This window comes from Trichosurus vulpecula, chromosome 4 (assembly GCF_011100635.1).
Source record: "Trichosurus vulpecula isolate mTriVul1 chromosome 4, mTriVul1.pri, whole genome shotgun sequence".
NCBI lineage: Eukaryota > Metazoa > Chordata > Mammalia > Diprotodontia > Phalangeridae > Trichosurus > Trichosurus vulpecula.
This window is the reverse complement of record NC_050576.1, coordinates 12,436,400-12,459,328: the sequence shown is the minus strand read 5'-3', so window position 1 is coordinate 12,459,328 and position 22,929 is coordinate 12,436,400. Positions and strand designations below refer to the sequence as shown.

Below are 22,929 nucleotides of genomic sequence, written 5' to 3'. Positions count from 1 at the left end.
AACAGGGCAGCAAAGGAGAGAGACTCAGCCCCAGCAGGCGGCCACCAAGGGATTGACACATTGGCCTCAACATCCCAGGAAACGAAATTTACAAACTGTGTTTGAGGTGGGCCAGGAGGCCAGTGGACCAAGGATGGGCCATTTACCACCCACCCCCTCCATCCCATCAACTGAGCCAGGACACTGGTGGGGGGAGGGGGTGTACACCTGGGGCCTTTTGAGTTCACTCAGCCCAGGAGCAGGTGGCTTTTATCTGCTTTTATCTCCCCAGTGAGCTGTCTTCTAGCCAAGGGTTACTGAATGTAAATAAATTATCTGAAACTCAGAATGCCCCAGGTATGGAACAATGACCAGGGCTAGGGTGGAATGCAAGGAGAGATAAAGTAAGTAGCCCAGAGTCTCAAAGCTAATGAGTGTGGAAAGAGGTGACTGGGGGTCAGAAAAGCCAGGGTTCAAATCTTGTCTCTGACACTTAGTTCTTTTGCTTGGCCTTAAGCCAAGTCACTAACTGGTTCTGGGCCAGAGTTGCTTCATTTGTAAAGAAAAGGTTGTTCTAGATATCCTTCCAGCTCCATGGACAGGGTACCAGCCTTGCACCCAGGTCCAGGGTCTTTTCCATGATGCCACAAGAATAATTCTGTGGCACTTGTAGGCATCCCATACTTGAGTTCCCAATCAAACACAGTCTCATATTGCGATCTATTTCACATAAATATATAAACAAGCTTTGTCTTCGATTTCTGTTGCATCCCCTATTTCCATACCACAATCCTAGGCACATAATAGGGAATTAATTAATATTCATTTTGGCAAGAATAAGACTGAAATTTTGTCAAGAACCTACTACGTGCACAAAAGTTGTGCTAGTGGCTACACACACAAAGATGGTAAAGGACCCAGCTCCCCAGCTCAGGAACTTGGTCTGCTACTGAGCTCCCCGGCTTCCAAGAAGTCCTAACAAAAATCCCACCTTCCCCCCACCCCCACCCCCATTCCAGGGCCTCCCACTATGAAGTATTTCCTGTTTATCCTGAATAGAGCTTGTTAGGATATGTTTGTTTGCCCATATGTTTATATTCCCATCGGAATATAAGCTCCCTGAAGGCAAGGACTGTCTTGCCTTTGTGTCTCAAATATAGTAGATGCTTAATAAATGCACCCAGTGATTGACTAATTGGAATAAGAAATAGAATCTAGATCAGAAAGTCGGTGGGGCAGAGTGGCTGTGGTCAGGGCTTGGAATCAGATCCTACCTCAGAGAGTCACAAGCTGAATCACCCTAGATAAGTCCCTTAACCTCTTGGGTTTCCTCATATGCAACATGTATGAAGTGAGGATTGGACCAGGTCTCTGAGGTCCTTTCCACCTCCAGATCTATGATCCCATGTTTAGTATCATAATAAAATCTAAGTAAGGATGAAGAAGAGATACAAAGTGGACCATGGAGCTATATGTTACCTGTTTGGATCACAGATTTAGGGCTGGAAGGCCCAGAGAGTTTAGAAATGTGCCAGGTAAAGTGGAGGCTGAATCTAGATCCTCTGTCTCCAAATCTAGGGTGCTTCCCATTCTCCCACACTTGCCTCTCATGGGCTCAGAGACTTTGGAGGTAGAAGGGGACTTTGAGATCCTCTAGCCCTCACATGATCCGGATTTAGGATCTGAAGGGTTAAATGTTTGCATTGACTACAGCAGAATGCTGTAATAAGGGAGAATAATCCAGGCTCATCCACCAGGTTACGAAACAGACAAAGGGGGCAGGAGAGTTGCCGGTAAACTAGAGGATTGTTTGGACAGCAGACCTCTAGCGGGTCTTGAAAACAGAATGTCTCTAAGATGAGCAAAAGGACTCTCCTCAGTATTTTGTCAAATGGAGAACAATGGCACATAAAGAGAAGCCAGAGCTGTCTGAGCAAGGCGATAGAAATGGGACCATTCACGACAATTGGGGAGTCCCCCGTCTGGGCTACCTGCAGACAAGGATTCAGTCTGCATGTATGCACTCTGGCCGCTGCATGTGACAACGAATGAATAAACTTCTCACTAGCATGAGATGATTTCTGCCTCTGGATTTTTTATACGACCCAACAAACCTTAGTTGAAAGGGGCTTGGAAGGTCCTCAAGTTCTACTCTCTTATTTTACAGATGAGGCAAGAAACAGAAAAGTTATGTGACTTGTCCAAGGTCAGAGCCCCTTAGGTTACAATTCAGGGGCTTGCCTCTGCCTCCAGCACCCTATGCCATACTGACTCCCAATAAGCATTACTGCTATTACTATTATGATGGTGGTGGTGGTTGTTGTTATGTACACAAGGTGGGTCACAATCCTAGTTGTAAATGAGGACTCAGGAAGGTGGGGGGATGAAATAAACATTCACACCTCCATGAAATCCACTTATTTTTCTCTCCAATTCTCCCAGTGTAATTGCTGGTCCAGCCCCAAGGCCCCAGATCTACTAAACGCCCACAAAATCACTGCCAGGGCCAAATCTAAACGGCGGGGCAAAAACATCAAAGGCATGAAAGAGATCTCTGCAGCTTCACCCTAGAAATCCAAGGAAACAAAATCCTCAATCACTGACTGCAATTGAGCTCTCTGGGTTTGTGACCTTCTCCCTTCTGACAGCCATGTGCTCTCCCCAGAGAAGAGGTTAGCCCTTTATTTTTTCAAATTTTTTTTTTTTGCAATTAGTTCTTTAAAAAAATTTTTTTAATGTCCTACAATTTGGGAAATTTTACTAGCAGACAAAAGCATTTCAGTTCTGATTCTACATCATTAGACACAAAGAACAGGTGAAATCAATCAATTAATAAGCATTTACGAAATGCCCACTGCGTGCCAAGCACTGAGCTAAGATCCAGAATATGAAGATATAGACAAAGTAATTCCTGCCCCTTCTTTTTTGGGGGAGGGGGATGACAACAATTACTAGGACAAGTAAATAAACAATACAGACAAAGGAGATGCCAAGTAATTCCGAGGGCTGGGGAGATCAGGAAGGGCCTCAAGGAGAAGGCTGCTCCGAAGCTGGGCTTCCAATAAACCCAAAGGATTAGGGAGCTGTGAAGGCCACCATTCATGCCGCTGACTCTCAGATTTCCTTGTCCTGCCCTAAGACTCCAATCTGGAAACTTCAACTGCCTCTTAGACATCTAAAACTCACAACATCCAAAACCAAACCCATTCTCTTTCCCCCCAAACCATTCCCTCTTCCTGATTTCTCTCCCATCCTCCCAGTCACCCAAGCTCATAGCCCAGGCATCATCCTGGACTCCTCACTCTCGTACCCCATTTCCCATCAGCTGTCAGGTACTACAGATTCTGCCTTCCTGGCATCTCTCCTACATGCCGCCTTCTCTCCTCTGACCCTGCCACTCCCTGGTGGCAGGCCTGCAGGCCCTGATCACCTTCTAGCCTCCCCCCTCTCTCCAATCCCTCTTCTGCTCCAATAGGACACAGCTGTCAACCTGATCATCCTAAAATAGTGGTCTGACTTTGTCACTGCCTATTCAATAAAGTCCAGTGGTTCTCTATTACTGTTGGGATAAAACATAAAATCCTCTGGCTTTCAAAGTCCTCCACAACCTGTATTCCTACAGACCTACAGATGTAGTTCTCATCTCCCTCACAGGACATATGCTCCTTGAGGGCACTTTTGTCCTGTACAAGGCACACAGTGGGTGATTTTAACAAAGGCTTGTTGATTGACTGACAGTTGGTTGTCAAATTTAAGAAAGTCTTAAGAGTATTTTGTGACAGTTCTTTTAAAACAGATAAAAGAAAAGTCGCTCCATAAACAATCCTCCATATATGACATCTGGGCTTGGGAGCAACTCCCACTGGTCTAAAGAGCAATTTTTTTGAGCACAGCACATAGTGGATGCTGAGGATGTGGTTTATTTCCTTCAACAACCATTTAACATTTCTACATCTACCAAGACATAAGGATTCTTAACCACCCTTGGAGACAACAACATTGAGGAGGCATGCAGGGGGAAGGAGGAGGGAGGGGAAGGAGGGAATGAAGGAAGGAGAAGAAAAAGAAGGGGAGGGGGAGAAGGAGGAAGAGAAGGAGGGGAAGGGAAGAAGGAGGAAGAAGAGAAAGAAGGAGAGGGGGAGGAGGAAGAAAAGAAGGAGGGGAAGGGGAGAAGCAAAAGGCAAAAGGAGAGGGGAGAAGGAAGAAGAGGAGAAAGAGGGAGAGGGGAGAAGGAGGAAGAGGAGAAAGGGGAAAGGGAGGAAGAAGAGAAAGTGAGGGAAGAGGAAGAGAACAAAACCAGCAGACTACAATTCTAGAAATTAGAACAATTCTAGAAGCCTGATGAAAGAAAAGGCTGTCTGGTACAGTTGTGATAAGGCAGAGCTAGTTCTTAGCCCATCTTGGCCACTTAGGCCCTGTGTAAGCTTGGGCAGGTTCTCCCCTGGCTGGGACTGTTTCCTTTTCTGGCCCAGGTGACCTCTAAGGTCCCTACTAGCTCAAAATTTATGGTTCCAGAGAAAGCAATAACCTTGGTCCTAGAGCAGAGATGATAAAATAGACTTCGTCTTCTCAGCAGAAAGATGGGAGACCGTGGATGCAGAATAGTACAGAGACCAGAATATACAGAGACCATCCATATTTGCCAGTTTTGCTTAACTTTAAAAAAAGTGAATGAAGATTCTGTTTCGAGGTAGGGAGAGGAAGGGGGTTATCAGAAAATGACCTTGGTGTAAAACGCAGCCATATCAATACAACAAAAGTCACAGGCCAAACAATGCCTCGGTTTCCAGCTCATTTGTGAAAGCCCAGGAACTCTCCCAGCATGGGGGACATCTTTCCTGCCTCAGCACAGGCTTGTTCTAAAGGCATGGCAGAGAGCCAATCAAACATCTGTAGAACTGGAACGAGGATTATTAGATCCTAAAAGTAAACTGCTGGTGACGACAGCTATCTGCTGGTTATGTTAGGACGCCGAGTGGGGCTCAGTCTTCATAAACCATACATCTTGGGCCAGCAGCCAAAAGAAAAAAATCAACAGAAGGAGAAAGCTTGGGGTCTCTGCTGGGGTTTAAATAATCTCATGACTTCTAGATCACAGATTCAGAAGCAAAAGGGTCCCCGGAGGCCAGCTAGTTCAACTCTTTTATTTTACAGACGAGGAAACTGAGGCATGGAAAAGTTCAGTGAGAATGTTTCAAGGATAGTGTCCTTCTACAGCCATTCTGTGCCCCTACTCAGAAAATTCTGCCTCAAGAAAATTCTCCCTCTCCTCCTCCTCCTTCCCCACAAAGTATCCTGGCTCACAGGGTGCTATTTATGTTTCTAGCAACAGCTATTCTGAGGCTTCTTGGCACTGTCTCCCATGGAAGCACAGGGAAAGCGGGCTAGAAAGGAAACTCTCCACTCTGGTCACCTGATGAGCACATCCCTCACTACCAACATTCAAGCCTCCCTTCTGGACCTGAAAAAAGCCTCTAAGAGCCTAAAGTGGGTGTGTGTCCATGAGTAACAAGGGGAGCCTACCTTCTGTGCATCTCCTGTGAAGTAGGCGATGGCCATGGTGGGAAGGATCATGAACAGTGCATTGTAGTACAGGAGGCCGTACTTCCCCAGCTCCTAGGAAAGGAAACAAGAACAGGGTGAGCTTGGCCCCACCAAGTAGGAGCCCAGGACTTCACCCAGAGCAGCCCCAAAGCCAGATCACTCTCACACTCTCTCCCTCTTCATATCTGTGTCTTCTAAACACACACACACACACACACGTGTCTTTTTTGGCAATCTCATGCCATGGTACTTGGTATACAACGGGCTCTTAATGAATGCTCATTCAATTAAATGGAAATAAATAGCCCAGACTCTCAGCTGGGCTTCTGGGGATACAGCTGAGTTATACTAAGTAATTTCAGGAGACAGCATATACTCACACCCGGAGGGACCAGAAAAGGTGCCCCAAAAGGAGATGGCAGGTGAGCTGTGCCCATTAAACCTCCAAGCAGAAAGGAAATTTCTGTGAGGGAAAAGACCATCCCATCCCAGGATGCTAGTGGGCCCCCCCATAAATTACCCAGTTTATTTTGTACAAATTCATATGTGTATTTGTTGTCTCCCCTTTAAGGATATGAAGTCTCCTGTGGGTAGGGATTGTGATTTTCCCATTCTTTGTTGACATATCATTACTCATCCTGAAATGGTCATTAAGCCACATGCAGCCCGGAAACTGTGGCTGCAGCTGCCCCAGCCACACCAGCTCACAGTCCACAGAAAAGCCATGAAGGTGGACTTCCAGGAGAGGGGAAATCCTGTGATTTCATTGGTAGAAGGAATTCCCTCAGTTGACAGCCTTAGGAATTCTATCGAGTAAGGTAAGACGCTGAGCTAGCCTCTGAACTGAGACCCTGTGAGGCCACACCCACAGATGTCTCTGAGGTTCCTACAGCCCTAGCATTTTCTGATTCCACAGAGAGCATGACATCGGGGAGACAGAGCAATTGTCCGAGATTAAACCCGAACCTAACACCAGCCATGCTCCGGATTTCCTTGAGAATTCCAAACTAGCTGCAACTCTTCATTGATGTGGATCACAAGGTCACTCCAGGTCAAGGCTTGAATTTGACAGATGAGTAAACTGAGGCCCAAAGAGGGTAAGTGATTTACCAAAGGTTACATAAGCAGCAAACGGCAGACGTAGGATTAAAATCCAGGTCTTCTGCCCTCTAATTCAGCACTTTTTCAACCATGATGTCAATGCCTACTGAACTAAAAGTTCCTCTAAAAGGGAGGTTCTTAAAGGCTTTTTGTCATGGTCTCCCTTGGCCATCTGGGGAAACCTATGGATCCCTTCTCAGAACATTTTTTTTTAAATTCACACATGAAGGATTAAAATAAAAATTAAATCTTAATCTGGAGCTAATGTAAATAAAGTAATTTTCCCCATCCAAGTTCATGGACCCCTGAAATCTATTCACAATCTATCAACTCATTTGGGGGTCCATTGACATTAAGGATTAGCCCCACTCTAAAAGATTCCTGACAAATGAAATCAGCTAGAGATTCATTTGTGAATATTCCAGGCAATAAAAGCTTATTTCTTTAAGCACCAACATTTTGACCTTAAACAAAAGGTCCTGAATTTTTTCTGAATGACCCAGGGGCATCTTTCTGATCAAGGATGACTCTAGAGAACAGTAACACAGTGATGCCCTCAGGACCCGCTGAAGTGAGAACTTTGCCCCTCAACTAAATGTCCCCAACCTGCTGTGACTTTCTGATCCCTTCTGCCTGTTCTAAAGAGGCAGCATGGGGAAACGGAGGGGAACCAGAAAGGCCTGGGTTCAAGTCCCAGGCTATGAGACTCCAGATAAGTGACTCTTAGCACCCCAGGTAACTAAAGGTGCAGCAGTAGTACTGACCTGTATTGGTAGAGGGAGTTTTCTCACCTTGTAATTACCTAGATCAATGAAACCACAGGCTGGTCCCTATTTTTATGTCTGATTTTATAGTGTGCCAGCCTCTGCTCTTCTTGTCAGCTTAACAAATCTTGCTGAAGTCAGTTTGCCTACAAGCACCCTCTTCACCCACTCTGGCCCTCATCCCTTCCTAATCCACTATTTCTAACATCCTAGAGGCTCAGAAAGCAGCAAATCATCTTGTTTGGGAATTTTATCGGAAATAAGAGTAAACAGACCTGAGGGACTCTCCTATTAATTAAATTGTAAACACTGCTTGGATTTCAAGATATCTTTTACAGCTTTTAAAAAAACTCAAATGAGATAATAACATTTTCTCTCTCTCCATACACACACACACACACACACACACACACACACACACACACACACACACACACACAGGCACATACACGTACACTTTGTAAACTAATTTGTCATTCAGTCATTTTTTGGTCATGTCCTACTCTTCGTTATCCCGTTTGGGGTTTTCTTGGCAAAGATGCTGGAGAGGTTTTGCCACTTCCTTCTCCAGTTCATTTTACAGATGAGGAAACTAAGGCAAACAAGGTTAAGTGACTTGCCCAAGACCATGCAGTTAGTAGTATCTGAGGCCAAATTAGAACTCAGGCCTTCCTGACTCCAGGCCTGGTACTCAATCCACTGTGCCACCAATATAATGTCTACTATGACAATTATTCCAGATAGTGATGCTTGCTTGAGAAGTGAAAGGTCTTCATTTAGTTCTTTTCTACCACTGATGACAGAAAATATCAAGTTCTTCCCTTCTCCCAAGTTCTCACCTTCTCCCTATTCTTTTAGCTAGTTAAAAAAAAAAAACAACAAACTTTATTACCCTGCCATCAAAATGCAAGTAGCATGTATCTTCCTGACCCCAAGCACAGCACACTATCTACCATATCTTGATGCTCCTTAGGCCTTAGAAGGGTCAATAATAGGTCCTTGATGAGGGAACTCCCTCTCCAGCGACAGGTTGCAAACCTTCTACTACGTCTTAGTAGATTTGTCTTGAGGTTGCCTGAGGTTCCGAGTGGTTGAGTGACTTGTCTATGGGCGCAGTTGGTAAGGGTCAGGGACAGGATTTGCACCCAGGTCTTCTTGACCTCAATCAATCAATCAACATTATTAAGCTCCTACTATGCACCAGGCACTGGGAATGCAAAAGTGGCAAAAGACAATTCCTGCCCTCAAGGAGCTCTCAATCTTAACGGGAGAGACAACATGCAAACAAACATATACAAAACAAGCTCCATACAGGCTAAATAAGAAATAATTAACAGAGGGAGGCATTAGGTAAGGCTGCCTCTATAAAGGACCAAAGCATGTTGTCTGTAGGAATCTCCCTCCTGATTACCCCAGCACACCATTCTCACTCTGCATAGAATCAGAATCACAATCTTCCCCCAAGTCTTCATGCCTACACTTTGAGCTGGTGACTGCTGGGCACCCCAGATGTCCTATGCAGGACGCAGGTCAGGAAACCTGACGCCTGGCCTAGGAAAGCCAATCCTGATGCTCCCGAGGGTTTTCTTTGGCTCCCAGCAGCAGGACCACAAAGCCTCCTCTATTCTGCCTCCTCCTCCTGAGACCCTCGTCCCTTTTGCCGGCTCTTCTCTCCCCTCTTGACTTCTCCAAAAGCTCTTTGCTTTCTGTACCCACTCCCACATTGGCCCACTTCACCTGAGTTTCATCTACAAAATGGAGCGCTTGGGTTAAATCATCCCTGTAGCTGCTTCTAGCTCTGAAATGATCATCCCCCATCTCCCTGTTTCTACCGAATCCAAGAAGGCCTGAACACCTTGATTCATGTGCCAAGCTCCCAATCAAACACCTCGTTTTCCTTGGAGAGAAGGGGGTGTGATACATGGAAAGAGAAGAAGGTTTGAGCTCAGAGGGCTTGGGTTCAAACCCCATTCTGCTGCTTGTTTCCCTGGGCAAGTCACTTAGGGTCGATTTCCCGATCTGTAACATGAAGGTGAACCAGATGGGTGGCTGGGTGGGGCAACGGGTAGTCCCACAATAAGCAAGAGTCAAGTTCGAATCCTGCTTTAGCTGTGCGACACCGAGCAAGTTATTTACTCTGTCTCATTTTCCTCATCTGTAAAATAGGATGATAATAGCAACTATCTCACAGTGCTGGTGTGAGGAGCAAAAAAGACAATAGATGTGAAGTACTTTGCAAACCTTGAAGTGCTACATGAATGTTAGCTATCAGTACCGTTACTGAGGAGGAAGAAGGGAAGGAGGGGGGAGGGGAGGAGGAGGGGGGAAGGAGAGGAAGGAGGAGGAGGCGGGTAGGAGAGACAGGGAGGAGGAAGGGGAGGAAGAAGAGGAGAAGGAGGAGGGGAGGAAGAAGAGGAGGAAGAAGAAGAGGAGAGGGAAGAGGAGGGAGAGGAAGAAAGGGAAGAGGAGGGAGAGGAAGAAGGGGAAGAGGAGAAGAAGAGGAGGGGGGAAAGGAGGATGGGGAAGGGGAAAAGAAGGAAAAGGGGAAGGGGAGGAGAGGGAGGAAGGAGAGGAGGAAGAGGAGGAGGGGAGGAAGAAGAAGAGGAGGAAGAGGAAGATGATGACCTCTAAGGCTCTTCCAGCTTTAAGTCTAATATCTGATGATACTTGAGCCCATGGAGTCCCAAACCCTTCTGATTCCACCAGCCCCTTATTTCCCCTCATCTGCTCTAAATGAGAAGCCAAATGGAATAGAGGGGACAAGGAGCTGGCCTGGATCCAGGCTATCTCTGACATATCATGGCTGTATGATCCTGGGCAAGTCACTTAACGTCTCCCTGACCCCGTTAACTCTCCAAGCCTCTCAGTTTTAGAGGAGGGGCTGAGTTACCCTGGGAAAAGAAAGATTATTTCTCATCTGGGAGTCCCATATATCAGTGAATCATAGGAGCAACCTCAGCCACCTATATTCTACTTGGAACCCAACCCAATTCCACTGATGAGCGCGTTTATTAAGCACCTAGTGTATACCAGGTATTGTTCTCAGTACCAGGGAACACAAAGACAAAATGAAGCCATCCCTGCCCTCGAGGAGCCTACATTCTATCCTGCCAATGAAGACTCACTCCTGTGCCAAGCTGTGCCCTCCCCGCCCCCACCCAATTTTGCCCATTGCCCCACACGAACGTCCAGTGTTAGTAAACCCCTCTCAAAAGGGCCATGGGGGGCTACCAACCTTGGAATCGAGCTTCTGCTTCACGTACGCGCCATTGGCTGCTGTCAGGACATCATTCACCAGGATGAAAACATACCCTTCCAAGTCAAAAGCCAGGTCAGAGCTGAAAACATAAACAGCATTTTAGCAGGCAGGGCCTTCTCGGGGAATAAAATGTGCTTCATGGTTAACTTGCCTGGAGCCTCCAAATCATCATAGATGAGGAGGCATTCCTAAAGCACTTAGTAAGTTTCTAAAATAGGGGCACTAGGTGGTACAGGGGATAGCGGCTGGCCTGGAGTTAGAAGACCTGAATTCAAGTCTAGCCTGAGACACTTACTAGCTGTGTGACCCTGAGCAAGTCACTTAACCCTATTTGCCTCAGTTCCCTCATCTGTAAAATGAACTGGAGAAGGAAATGGCAAATCCCTCCAGTATCTTTGCAAAGAAAACCCCAAATGGGTCACAGAGAGTTGGTCATGACTGAAATGACTGAACAACGATAAAAGTCCTTTGCACACCTTCTGTCACTTGATCATGAAAACTACCCTGGGATGTAGGTGTCATTATCACCCCCACTTTACAGGTGAGGAGACTGAGGCCAAAAGAAGCTACCAACTTGCAAAGGTCCCACAGACGGTAAATATCTCAGGCAGAACCAGAGCCACAGCGTCCCTGCCTCTACTTCAACCCTCAGTCCATTATGATTAGATTAACTAGCATTTATTAAGCAAACAGTATGTGTCAGACACAGTGCTGGATGCTGGGGATATGAGAACAAAGGTGAAATAATCTCTGACCATCAAAAGCTGAACGTTCTCTCTTTTTTAAATTCACATTTTTATTTGCATAGACAGAGACTATCACAAGAAATCCACGCTCTCTACTATGGACAGCTTGGCTTGGGAACATCCATTCTAATGGGGAACAACATATATGCACATGTGTACATGGGTGAATATATATGTACATCAACCAATCACTGAACCTTTATTAAGTGCCAACTATATGCCAGGCACTGTGCTAAGCACTGGGGATATAGAGAAAAAAGACAGCGCCAGCCCTCAAGGTGCTTCTGATCTAACAGGAAGATACAACATGCAAACAGCTATGTACAAAGCAAGCTATATACAGGATAAATAGGAAATGCTTAGCAGAGGGAAAGCACTGGAATTAAGAGAGGTTAGGGAAGGCTTCCTGTGGAAGGTGAGATTTTAGCTGGAACTTAAAGGAAGCCAGGGAAGTTTCTCTCTCTCTCTCTCTCTCTCTCTCTCTCTCTCTCTCTCTCTCTCTCTCTCTCTCTCTCTCTCTCTCTCTCTGTCTCTCTGTCTCTCTCTCTCTCTCTCTCTCTCTCTCTCTGTCACACACACACACACACACACACACACACACACACTGTCTGTCAGCACATAAAAACCAGGGTGAGGGGTGAGAAGGGGCATACTTGTAAAGGCCTCCTCCAGAAGCGACCACTTGAGATGGGTCTGGAAGGAAATCAGGTATTCCAAGAGGGGGAGGTGCATTCCAACTATGGGAGACAGCCAGTTCAAAGGCATGGAGGTGAGAGATCTGAGTGTGAGGAACAGCACAAAGTCCAGTATTGCTGGATGCCTTCCTCTCTATATAAAAACTCTATGTGGCTTGTAATACTCACCTTTGCCCTTACCATTGAGCTGTAGGGAATCTAGGGAGGTAATACATGGGAAAGCAAGGAGGAAAAAGAGGAGAGGAAGCATTTATGTGGCACCTACTACATGCCAGGTACTATGCTGAGGGCTTTGTATAAATATTATTGGTACATGAAAGATACTGGGATTTGGAGATGTAAAGAGTTACACCAGGCCAAACTGTAGCATTAATAACTGCACACATACAAATGCGTTTCTTGGAAGGCCCACAGTCATTCATTTTTAATGTTCCCATTTCTATAATTCACACTTTCTTCCCATATTTATAAACTACGTTACTGGGCCAATGGCAAGTGGGTGAACCTTGGCGATAAACAGAATCCAGTGGGTGTAGTTATGAGAATCACCATGAATTTATTGAAATAGAAGAAGACAAAGCTGTGGATTACTAATTCAGAGGAGAGTGGAGACCCCAAGGGCCCATGGGGTCCAACCCCTCACTTTGCAGATGAGGAAACTAAGGCTTAGAGAGCACAACTGACTTGCCCAAGGTCCCACGGGCAGCAGAGCTGGGATTGGAACCCAGGTCCTTGAACTCTAAATCAGGACACTGCCTCTAGAAGCTTGCAGAGCCTTAAGCCAAGTCAATCTGAATTTTTTGTGGACCTTGATCTCAAAGCATTCAACAAAATTTAGTCCTTGGAAGATAGTCTGTGTGTTGTACTTTGCAAAAACAGGATTCTCTTCCCTCTGAAAAATGGCAAGAAGCCTTTTCCCAGAGACAATTTCATATGTGCTAAACTCCAGAATTCAGCCCAGTGCCTGGAAAACAGTAGGCAGTTAATAAAGGTTTCTTGATTGATTGACTGATAGTCCAAGGACTAGAAGACCTTACTTACATAGCGGCTACAAATGCTCCAATGATCATTGCAAAAACGGTCATCTGAATACCCCAAGAAAAGGTCTTCCTGGAAATTAAAAAAAAAGTTGTGATTATATTTTCAAGATATTTATATTGTTTCACGAAGACATATTATGACTTTTCTTAACGTAGACATATATACAGTGATATAGACACAAATTTTACATCTTTATTTCAATATGATTGGTTTTCTTTGTAATCCTATTTTATGCATTTAGAAAAATGATTTTTTGAAGGGGTCCAGAGACTTCACCAACCTGCCAGAAGACAAAAAAGATTAAAAACTCTGTTCTGTATCTTCCCAGATCTGTTTCACTGTGATGCATTAATCACTATCCAATACTCCCTCCTGCTCCCTAACCCCATCCCAGCCCCACGCCTTCCCTCAGCAGACCCACTTAACAAATACAATTGCTACTGATGGCCTGAAAAATGACCATTGGGCAAGTATCTCTGATAAAGGCCTCATTTCTCAAATAAAGAGAGAACTGAGTCAAATTTATAAAAATACAAGTCATTCCACAAAAGATAAATGCCCAAAGGATATGAACAGGAAGTTTTCAGACAAAGAAACCAAAGCTATCTATAGGCATATAAACAAATGCTCTAAATCACTATTGATTAGAAAAATGCAAGTTAAAACAATTCTTAGGTACCACATCACACCTGTCAGATTGGCTAACATGACAAAACAGGAAAATGATAAATGTTGGAGGGGATGTGGGAAAACTGGGACACTAATGCACTGTTGGTAGTTGTGAACTGATCCAACCATTCTGGAGAACAATCAGGAACTGTGCCCAAAGGGCTATAAAAGTGTGCACACCCTTTGATCCAGCAATATATCACGGCTAGGTCTACATCCCAAAGACATTAAAAAAGGGGGGTGGGGGAAAGAACCTCTTTGTACAACAATATTTACAGCAGTCCTTTTTGTGGTGGCTAAGAATTGGAAATCAAAGAGATGTCTATGACTAAACAAGCTGTAGTATATGATTGTAATGAAATGTTATTGTGCTATAAGAAATAACAAGCAGGATGATTTCAGAAAAACTTGAAAGACTTACATGAATTGATGCAAAGTGAACAGAACCAGGACAACACTGAACACAGCAACAGCAATATAGTACGATGCAGAACTGTGAATGACTTAGCTATTCTCACAATACAATGATCCAAGACAATCCCAAAGGACTCATGATGCAGCAGACTATCCACCTCCCGAAAAAGAACTGACAGTGACTGAACACAGACTGAAGCAAGCTATTTTTCACTCTCTTTCTTTCATGATTTTTTTCTTTTATTCGAGTCTTCCTGTACAAAATGACTAATATGAAAATGTCTTACATGATTGCACATGTATAATCTATATCTGATTACTTATCATCTCAGGGAGGAAGGAGGGGAATGAGGGGAAGGAGGGACAGATAGAATTTGGAACTCTAAACTTAAAAAAAAGTTTAAAAATTTTCTTTTAGCATGTAATTGGAGGAAAAATAAAATAAGTTTTTTAAAAGTATATGTAAAATTTTTTTTAAAGCCCATTTTAAAAAAATGACAATTGGGCCCATGAGGCCCTTCCAGCTCTGCAATGATGACCCCAGAGTGACAGAAATAGGGCATGACAGTACTAAGAATTGCCCAGTTTTTAGGCTGTCTGCAAACATGACGCTGGCCATTGATAATCTCAGTGTGAGATTTCTTATACAGCATCAAGTTGCAAGTCAGTGGAAGATTATTCACAGATTACAAAAAATATTTTTTTCTTCTTTCGTCCAGACCTGTGATTTTGTCATTCCCTCTGTGCTGAGAATACACATATTTTTTGGTAACTTAAGAGTCTTAGAAGGAGTTGTCTAGGGTCACACAGATTTTGTGTGTGCATGTTTGTGTGTGTGTGTGTGTCTTCAGAGGCAGAACCCCAGCCCAGGTCCTCCTGGTTCAAAGGTCAGTTTTCTTGCCAGAGCACCATGGCAGCTCTCCATGATAGGAAACAACTTACAAAAATCCCACTAAGTGCTTCACTTCACTGCCAATACTAGCTCCAACATCATCTGGGTGGCTCCAATTGTCTTTGGGTCTCACGTTCCTCATCCACAAAAGGAGGGCTCAGTGGCCTGATGGGTCCTCCCATGATCCTAGAATCCTGTTCGGACTTAGTACATTTGGAGAAAGCAAGAGGTGTGTGTGTATGTGTGTGTGTGTGTGTGTGTGTGTGTGTGTGTACATATATATATATATACACATGTGTATGTATATGTATATATATATATTTTTGGTGCATGTGCTGTGTTCTAGAAAAATAGTATGCCAACTGAATTTTTATAAGGTAAATTATTTTATATATATTTATTTACTCACTTGATGCTCCTGAGTGGGCCAGGTATTTAAAGGCATTCCAGGGCAAATCCTTCAGCAAAATGAATTCTTCTTGTAATGCAAACACCTGAGTTATCCTCTCCCTTTTTGGAAGGGAATGAGTTCAAACATCTGTATGTTAAACGTTCTTAAAATGGGATGCATTGACAGAGGGAAGAGGCCAAAACTACATCTTTAAGAAAAGAAGCCAGGCCATAGAAATTATAACAAAAATCAGAATATGGCCCTGTCTTCACCTAGCAGTTGTTTCTGGAGAGTAACTCCTGTTTTCTCAACATCTTCAATCCCAAATTTATTGCCTTTGCCCAATAGCATTGGCTCTGAATGCCTAAACCAGAGGGTCTCATCTTTTTTTGGTCTCAGGATCCATTTATATTCTTAAAAGTTATTGAAGACTCCCAAAAGCTTTTGTATATGTAGGCTATATACCTATAAATATTTATCACACTAGACATTAAACCTGATAATTTAAAAAATATTTATCAATTCATTCAAAAATAATAATGAACTCATTAAATGTTAATGTACTTTTTAATGAACATAACTAGGTTTTCCAAAGCAAAAAAAAAACTGTAGGGAGAAGAGGGGCATTGTTTTACATATTTTTGCAAATCTCTTTAATGTCTGGCTTAGGAGAGAGCAGCTGGATTCTCTTATCTGCTTCTGCCTTTCCTCTATTGCAATATGTTGTTTTGGTTGAAGAATAAGGAAATCTGGCCTCATAGATATGTATTTAGAAAAGGGAGGAGTATTTTAATAGGCACATAACGTCTGATATCATTTTGAAAATTGTTTTGACTTCTCGGAACCCTCAGGGACCTTCAGGGGACCTCTACTTCGAAACCACAGGCCTAAACCATCACATGGGCTAAGCAAAGGAAGGAGGAAATACTCTACTAATTCTTTACGCATACTACAGCAATAACTAGGAAAATGCTGTTTAGACACCATGGGTTCATTTTCTATACTGATATGACATTAATGTTTCCAGGGCAGAGATGATGAAATACACTTCCCTGCTATTACTAAGAAGTGAGAAACCACAGGTGCTGAATGTTGCATACACTGTCCAATGTGGGTGCAGTTAGCTGTAGTTTTCTCTTTGTAACAAGGGGAAGGAGGAGTTTCTTTGTAACAAGGTTGGCAGATTGGAGTGAGTGTTAGGAAAAGTCTGAGATGTGAGAAGCAAATGGCTTCAATAAAATTTGCAAAAGACTTAAGACACAAAAAAGATACATTAGAAATGTAACTTACTTGAGTAATACTCCTTCGGCAATCATTGTAAACAAAATGGAGAACCTTCGCAAGACTGTAAACATTGGCAAGCTGTAAGGAAAAAGCCACAAGGCAAAATAAATGCGATATTTTTCTTTTATGGCTTAAGGCAAATGATTCTCTGGTTCTGCTAAGCTGATTGGTTCCTTCCATATTAGCGATTTCAACACCAATTACCTGCCTGAGTACTGCCCCCCACCCCCACCCCACCCCATCTTCACCTAAAATCTGAAAAATAAACTCAGTACACAGGGTCAAAAGTACTGAAAGGGGCAGGGGAGACCCTCGATTTAACCTGGGCACATCTATTTCTGAGATTCAACCTTCTGGTCGTTAAATATTAAATTATCTGGTTTTTCAATGACTCCGGTTCGGCCTTTCACTTCCATCTGCTGAAGTCCTATCTGTCCTTCCAGTCCCCACCTCAAATGCCACCTCCTCCAGCTACGTGTCACAGTGGAGAGAGTGTTGGCCTTGGGAGGCAGCAAGACTTGAGTCTGAATCCTAACTTAGATACCTGCTAGTTGTGTGACCCTGGGCAAGTTACTTGTAGCCTGTTTCCTCATTTGTAAAGTGGGGGTAATCCAGCAGCCACCTCTCAAGGTTGTTGTGAGGATCAAATGAGATAATCTGTGTTAAGCATTTTGCAAAAAAAAAAATGTTATTATCATTATTCTGTAAAGCATTATGTAAATGTGGCCACAGTGATGATGATACAGCCTTCTGGAATTCTCTCTTCGTCAGGTATAACCAGCACCTCCTCAGGACCCCCAGAGCCCTGCTTACACCTCTCTATTACCCAACATTTCTCCCATTCCTTTGTGTACTGTGGCTTCGAAAAGCCAGATCTCATATCCCCTCCTAGAGAGCAAGCTTCCGGAAGGAAGGGGCTAAGGCATAAGGGGCCTTCACCTCTATCTGTCCAACTATGCTTCACAAACAGTCAGTGCTTAGGAGAAATTCATGCATTTGGGCCTATCTTTGTGGCAGTCCTGATCTATCTCTATGGAAACCCCACCAATACTAGATTCAAACTCAGAAAACCAAGTCACTTCACTTTCATCAGCTCCAGTTTTGTTTCTAGAAAAGAAGGGGATTGGATGGGATGGACTCTGAGGTCCCTTTCAACTCTAGATCTATGACCTTGGTTTGAATCCTGACTCTGCTATTTACTGTTTTGTTGTTAAGTCATGTCTGACTCTTCGTGACCCCATTTAGGGTTTTCTTGGCAAGGATACTGGAATGGTTTGCCATTTCCTTCTCCAGCTCATTTTTATAGATGAGGAAACTGAGGCCAACAGGGTAAAGTGACTTGCCCAGGGTCACTCAACTAGTAAGTGAGGCCAGATTTGAAAACAGGAAGGAGTCTTCCTGACTCCAGGCCTAGCCTCTATTCGATGTGCCAATTTACCCTTGGACAAATTACTTCACCTCTCTTGGCCTCTTTTCCTCATCTCTAAAATGAGGGGTATGGACCTCTGAGACTCCTACATCTTTGATCCCAAGTCCCTTCACCTCTCTTTACCTCAGTTTCTCCCTCAGCAGTTTGAGAAACATGATTAGATTAAAGGTGTCAAATATGGGCCCCTTGTGGCCCATAACATTCCCAAACACAGCACAAACCAGATAAAATGTACCTGGGAAATATTTTACAAAATAAATAAAAATATAGTAAACATAAATAATGTTAATATGTGGCTTTCTAAATCAATTTGTACCCACAGCGTCATATTTCTTGCTTTCTCAATGAGTAGGAGGGGGGGTGGAGGAAAGGAAAGAATTTGGAACCGCAAATTAAAATATTTTTTTAAAAATTAACTCCAATATGCATGTGTAGGGATTCTTTCTCCACGAGCTTGACACCAATGGTCTAAATGGTCTTTGAGGCCTTTCCTAGGTCTGAATCTATGAAGAGGGCTTTCTGCCACAATGATCAGGCTTCCACAGTTACCCCGACCACCTCCTCCCTCCAAGCACCCTGAGACACTGTCACTTCTGCCCAAGAAAAGGTCAAGAGGGGATGCTAAGGATCTGCCATAGCTACATGCAGCCTTTGTCACAGGCCTCCTTCAAGGGGTATTCCTCATACTTGAATCTTTAAAGGCACACAGACTCCTTTCAGTCAGAAGATGGGGAGGTGGGTGTGGCAGGCCTACAGGAGGAACAGGGATACTCTTTCTTCACCAACGAGGACAAGCTGCCTTTGCCAATGGACTGACAGTAAGGAGTAAGTCAGCAGTTAGATATTTATATTAGGGCTTTGCATGAGGCCATTGAAATCCTCATATGGAGGGAGAGGAGGGGAGGAGGGGAGAACAAAGTTAGCCTTCACTAGCCTCTCCCCCAAATGTTATTTTTATACACTGATACAAGCACTCCAAAGTAAAATGTCTGCTCTAAATAACCTTCCTAAGAATGAAATGGAAAATGTCTCAACTCCATTATCCCTGTACTCTGATCACCTACTCCTTCCCTAAGACAGCCTTCAATAGAGTGGAAAAAGCACTGGTTCCATAACATTAACAATATAAACATCTAGAATTTAGATAGAGCCTACAATGTGCCAGGCACTGTCTCAAGTACTTTACAAATCTCATCTCATCTGATCCTCACAACAGCCCTGGAAGGTAGGTGCTATTACTATCCCCTTTTTACAGATGAGGAAACTGAGGCAGAGGGTAAGTGACTTGCTCGGGGTCACTCAGCTACTAAGTGTCTGAGGTTGGATTTGAACTCGAGTCTTTCTGATTTCAGGCCCAGCACGAGTTCAAATGCCACCTTTGAGGCTGACTTCCTTTGTGACTTTGGGAAAGTCACTTTGTCTCCCTGGCTCAGTTTCCTGATTGTAGAGCCTTTGAAATTCCTGTCAGCTCTAGCTCTAGGACATTCTTGGGCCTCAGTTTCCTCATCTGTAATATGAGGGCACTGAATTAGATAGCCTCTATGGGCTCTTCAATGCCTCAATTTCCACATCTGTAGAAGGAGGAGGTTTGTCTGTAGATAGCCTCTGTGGTCCCAAAGCTCTATCTTTATGATCTGTGATCTAGTCAACCCTTTCTCATGACCTTCAGATGTAGAAAAATAACCACGGAATCCTTGCTAAACAATGGTGCCTCCAAGAACCTTCCAGTCCCACTTCCATCATGATGCCCTCTACTGCCCCACAGTCTCTGTCGGCATGTTGGCCACTCCCACAGGATCTTAAGAACATACACTATATTAACTGGGAAAATAGGGGAGAATATTCAGTCATACTTCAGTTTCTTTGTGCTGAACAGTCCGGTGATTTGGTTCCCAAAATACAGTAGAGGTAGTGGAAATGTCTAGGAAAAAAAACGTCAAAGGGACAACAACAGTCAATTAGCAAAGATAGCTGAAGTCCTGGGAGCCTTTCAAAAGACCATGTTTGTTTATGGGATCAGCCCGAGAGGTTAGTGGGCATAAATAATGCCAGCCTCCTCCCACCCCCAGCCACCAAATCAATACCAAGCCCCCTCCCCCTGCTCTGTGCTAATCCCAAGAAAAAGTGGAAAGCTGCAAAATGGTAAAATATAAAAAAAAACCCTCAACCTCATCACTTGCTTAAAATACGATTTTCACTTACATATCAAGAGAAAATGAGGAAACAGAGAAAAAGGCAGAATTAAGAAAACTGAGGCCATAACAAAGGCATAAAACATCTGATAAGCCAGCCAGAGGAACTTAAAACTGATTGCCCTCCCTGATAAAGAGGACAAATTAATTAAAAACAGAACCAAACTTCCCATTTGTTCTGTCTTCATCAAAAAAGAAAGCTTGATTCCTTTTTGAAATGCTGTTTTCAATTTGTAAAGAAGCGATAGGTAGAAACAATGGTTCTTCCATAAGAACAAGCATGCTCTTCATTCATTTACTTGTTTCATTTACCTTCCGAGGTATATTTCTGTCAAAGTCAGGAAACTTTACTACCCTGAGCGCCTTTCCCACCCAGAGGACGATCACTGTCGCCAGCATCTGTGCAAAGAACAAACATTCACTGTTCAACAAGAAAGACCTAGCCATGATTCGAAACACTACAAACCACTTAATTCTTGAGATTCCAACTAACCTGGCCAAGTCCAACACATAGTGAGGAAGGAAATCTATGTGGATGGTAGGGAAGAGAAGAAAAAAAAAACAAGGTCAGCAAGCTAACAGTACCATTTGGGAGCATTAGAATTACAATGGAGTCTCAGTATAATAATAAGCCAAACAAGAAGTTTTGCCCTTCAGCTAAGGACAAACACTGAATTTCCTGCTGAAACACTTGCCTGGGCCAAGGGGCAAAGCAACCACCCGGACTTGGTAGCTCTGAGTGGCAACCTGCCTGGGCTTGTGTGCTTGCAAGGTCTGTTGGTGCCCTCAGGAAGTTAAGATATAACACTACTGGCTTAGCGCTTTCCCAGCCTCAATAAACACACCCGCCTAAGTACCAGGAAACAAGATTAAAACCATTGGAAAATTAATCTACTAATGCAACCACTGTCACGTAGTGTTTGCGCCTTGTGAAGGCAAAGACTAGCTCGAGAAAGAGAATAGCCGGGTTGTTGCGGCTATGCTTGGGGTTGAGTTGTTGGTTGCCGTTTTAAAGCCTTCTGGACTTCAACTCTATTGCCATCAGCCCTTCCCATTGCCAGGAAAAGATAGAACGTTCAGTAGCAAGTTTGCCGGGTAGTTACTAACTGATCACTTTCACTGCCATTGATCAGTTTCACCGCCATTGATCAGTTTCCCGTTTAAAGGGCTCTGCAGAGGAAGCAATGGGAGGGTGATCTTTTGCAAACCGTTGCAAATTAAAATTTCACTCCTTCCTTCTCCTCCCTATCCCTCGTCCCCACTCCTTAAAGAAACTCAGGCCCGGGGGATGAGGTGACATTTGCAGAGCAGCAGCCAAGGGGAGTCAGGGCTCCCCCGTGCCCACACACGCCCGCGCACACACGGGCACCAGCAAGCACAACTCGGAGATGCCATGGCAGACAGGCTGCCTCCGCTGCCGCCGCCGCCGCCGCAGTAGAGGAGGGGATGGGCGGCCGCCGGCTGCTGCTGCTGCTGCTGAGGCGGCGTCCAGGCAGCGCACGAGTTAAGGCACAATCCCTTGCCTGGCTCTGGCTGAACTTTGTTAATCTTCAACTTCGGCAGCGGCGGCGCAAAGTCCACAGCTCCCCGCCCGCCCCGCCGCCCGCTGCCCGCCCGCCCCGCTGCTCCGGGTAGCCTCCGCCCGGCTGCTGGCTACCTGTAGCTGGTGAGCACGCTCTTGTTCACCACGACGATGAGAAAGGAGCTCACGCCGTAAAAGCCGGCGGCCAGCAGCTTCAGGAACAAGGTCAGCGTTTCGGCCGACGCCATCCCCAGCTCCTCCTCATCTCTGGCAGTGGAGGATCTAGCGGGGGCTTCTCCTTTAACCCGAGCATGCTGACGTCTATGAACTTCCGCCATGGCTGGGGCTGCTGCTGCTGCCGCTGCCGCCGCTGCCGCTGTTGCTGATGCAGCTGCTCCTGCTGCTTACGGAGACCGCTGCTGCTGAGAGTCTAGCAGAGGAGGGGAGGCAAAGGCACCTCCGCTGGGAGGCGCGCACTCCTGGGCGGGCCGTGAGGGCTGAAGCGAGGGGAGGGGCGGGGGAAAGAGAGCAGAGGGGAGGAGGGAGGAGGAAGAGAAGAAGAAGGAGGGGGCGGGGACGGACGCGCTCCAGCCCAGCGGCCGGCTCCGCCCCCGCCTCTCCAGCCGGGGAAGGCCGGAGACCAGGAGCTGTGCTCTGGATGGGGGCACCTGGGCGCCCCAGCCGGAGCTGCCACCGGCTCCATCTCGGGCTGGGGTCAGGCTCCCCCGCCCCTCTTCAGCCAAGGTGCAACCGTTCATTTGCAGAGAAACTGAAAAGGGGGAGCTTCTGGACCAATCTCCGATGGGAAGCTAACCCTGGAGAAGGGAGGATAGGAAGTTTATGATTGGAGCACACTCGCTCTTCCTTCTGCATCCCTCCTCCCACGTACCCAAACACACTCTTCCCTTCTCCCCCACTTCCCCTCCTTCCACGTACCCAAACCCACAGTTCTCCTCTTCCCCCTCCTCTTGCAGGTGGAAGGGAGGGGCCTTAGAGGCCTTCTGTTC

General features: G+C 45.0%; 1 protein-coding gene across 1 annotated transcript in view; it reads right to left on the bottom strand.

Moving 5' to 3' along the window:
* Positions 1–22,424, bottom strand: part of SLC35D1 (solute carrier family 35 member D1) — a 58,595-nt gene extending 36,171 nt beyond the window's left edge. Inside the window, exons 1-8 of the mRNA XM_036754709.1 lie at positions 22,058–22,424; positions 20,894–20,927; positions 20,713–20,799; positions 20,062–20,129; positions 16,786–16,857; positions 13,130–13,198; positions 10,624–10,726; positions 5,503–5,595 (exon numbers count right to left, since the gene is read on the bottom strand). Of these exons, the coding sequence (XP_036610604.1) occupies positions 5,503–5,595; positions 10,624–10,726; positions 13,130–13,198; positions 16,786–16,857; positions 20,062–20,129; positions 20,713–20,799; positions 20,894–20,927; positions 22,058–22,260 (729 nt within the window). The 5' untranslated portion in view covers positions 22,261–22,424. The remainder of the gene's footprint in view (positions 1–5,502; positions 5,596–10,623; positions 10,727–13,129; positions 13,199–16,785; positions 16,858–20,061; positions 20,130–20,712; positions 20,800–20,893; positions 20,928–22,057) is intronic.
* Positions 22,425–22,929: the final 505 nt, after the last annotated feature.